The sequence below is a fragment of the Epithele typhae genome (genome assembly GCF_022376455.1).
Source record: "Epithele typhae strain CBS 203.58 chromosome Unknown BXZ73scaffold_233, whole genome shotgun sequence".
Classification (NCBI taxonomy): Eukaryota; Fungi; Basidiomycota; class Agaricomycetes; order Polyporales; family Epitheliaceae; genus Epithele; species Epithele typhae.
The window spans coordinates 3,614-5,878 of record NW_025954424.1 but is presented as its reverse complement, the minus strand read 5'-3'; the positions used below and the strand labels follow the sequence as shown (position 1 = coordinate 5,878).

At 68.2% G+C, this 2,265-nt stretch overlaps 1 protein-coding gene across 1 annotated transcript; it reads right to left on the bottom strand.

Moving 5' to 3' along the window:
• Window positions 1-323: 323 nt before the first annotated feature.
• On the bottom strand, window positions 324-1,918 carry BXZ73DRAFT_83841 (uncharacterized protein; the record flags this gene model as incomplete). The annotated part of the gene is made up of 2 exons (XM_048023951.1): window positions 324-1,769; window positions 1,886-1,918. The coding sequence occupies 2 exons, from the start codon at window positions 1,916-1,918 to the stop codon at window positions 324-326; spliced, it is 1,479 nt and encodes a 492-aa protein (XP_047870789.1).
• Window positions 1,919-2,265: the final 347 nt, after the last annotated feature.

Genomic DNA, 2,265 nt, shown 5'->3' with positions numbered 1-2,265 from the left:
CGTAAGCTTCAATCTGACGCCTCATTGATGATGGTCTCTTTGTTCAAGCCAGTTCCAGATGTACGTCTACGCCACAAAAAAGGGGCAAAAACGCAGGCGGTCCTCCAGCCCAGACGATATGAAAGACAATCGTCACGTGAAACGACCGAAAGGAGAAACGATTGCTCGGGTTCGTCTACCACCATGTTGACTATAGGACCATTCTCATTATCCATCATAGATGTTGATACATTTCACTCCGGAACAGCTACAGAAGGTTAGTGCACGGCTCTGCTCACCGAGCTCGTGTAATGACCCATCGCCAGCTCTACTTCAAGCTTGGTTCATTCGGGCCACCGTCCCTCGAGCAGCCCGGCCCCGTTCTTCCCGCACCACCGTCCTTCGAACAACCCGGCCCCGCCGCTCCCCTGCAGCCCGGCCCCGTTCTGCCCGCCGCTCCCCTGCAGCCCGGCCCCGTTCTGCCCGCCGCTCCTTTGCAGCCCGTCCCCGTTCTGCCCGCCGCTCCTTGGCAGCCCGGCCCCGTTCTTCCCGCACCACCGTCCTTCGAGCAACCCGGCCCCGCCGCTCCCCTGCAGCTCGGCCCCGTTCTTCCCGCACCACCATCCCTCGAGCAGCCCGGCCCCGTTCTTCCTGCACCACCGTCCCTCGAGCAACCCGGCCCCGCCGCTCCCCTGCAGCCCGTCCCCGTTCTGCCCGCCGCTCCTTGGCAGCCCGGCCCCGTTCTTCCCGCACCACCGTCCTTCGAGCAGCCCGGCCCCGTTCTTCCCGCACCACCGTCCTTCGAGCAACCCGGCCCCGTTCTTCCCGCACCACCATCCCTCGAGCAGCCCGGCCCCGTTCTTCCTGCACCACCGTCCCTCGAGCAACCCGGCCCCGCCGCTCCCCTGCAGCCCGTCCCCGTTCTGCCCGCCGCTCCTTGGCAGCCCGGCCCCGTTCTTCCCGCACCACCGTCCTTCGAGCAACCCGGCCCCGCCGCTCCCCTGCAGCTCGGCCCCGTTCTTCCCGCACCACCATCCCTCGAGCAGCCCGGCCCCGTTCTTCCTGCACCACCGTCCCTCGAGCAACCCGGCCCCGCCGCTCCCCTGCAGCCCGTCCCCGTTCTGCCCGCCGCTCCTTGGCAGCCCGGCCCCGTTCTTCCCGCACCACCATCCCTCGAGCAGCCCGGCCCCGTTCTTCCTGCACCACCGTCCCTCGAGCAACCCGGCCCCGCCGCTCCCCTGCAGCCCGTCCCCGTTCTGCCCGCCGCTCCTTGGCAGCCTGGCCCCGTTCTTCCCGCACCACCGTCCTTCGAACAACCCGGCCCCGCCGCTCCCCTGCAGCTCGGCCCCGTTCTTCCCGCACCACCGTCCTTCGAGCAACCCGGCCCCACCGCTCCCCTGCAGCCCGGCCCCGTTCTGCCCGCCGCTCCCCTGCAGCCCGGCCCCGTTCTGCCCGCCGCTCCTTTGCAGCCTGGCCCCGTTCTTCCCGCACCACCGTCCTTCGAGCAGCCCGGCCCCGTTCTTCCCGCACCACCGTCCTTCGAGCAACCCGGCCCCGTTCTTCCCGCACCACCATCCCTCGAGCAGCCCGGCCCCGTTCTTCCTGCACCACCGTCCCTCGAGCAACCCGGCCCCGCCGCTCCCCTGCAGCCCGTCCCCGTTCTGCCCGCCGCTCCTTGGCAGCCCGGCCCCGTTCTTCCCGCACCACCGTCCCTCGAGCAACCCGGCCCCGCCGCTCCCCTGCAGCCCGTCCCCGTTCTGCCCGCCGCTCCTTGGCAGCCCGGCCCTGTTCTTCCCGCACCACCGTCCTTCGAGCAGTCCGGCCCCGCCGCTCCTTTACAGCTCGGGCCCGTTCTGCCTGCCGCTCCTCCGGCCCCGCCACCGTTCTTCAGGCATGCATTACCCACCTCTCCTCCTTGGTCCACAATGTTGTCAGTCATGCCCGCTTTTCCAGCGGCACCACCGTCCTTCGGGCGTATGGGTGCTTTATTGCAGGCTTCGCCTCCGGTCGCGCCACCCTTGGGGAAACCTGCCCCCGTGGTGCCCACATATCTTTCGGTCGCACCGCCGTCACATTTCGCCCCCCCAGCCGTGCTGCCGACCTTCAGGGAGAGCGATTCTCATTGGCCGTCCTATTCTGTGCCCTCTTCCAACCCTCCGATGTCTTCGGATCAATCAGACATAGAGATGGGCGAGGACGGTGGCACTCCCTCCCCTGTAGTCGCTCCCGAAGCCGAGGTCGCCCATTCAATCCAGATGAAAATGCCTGGAGAGGGCAGCACTGGGT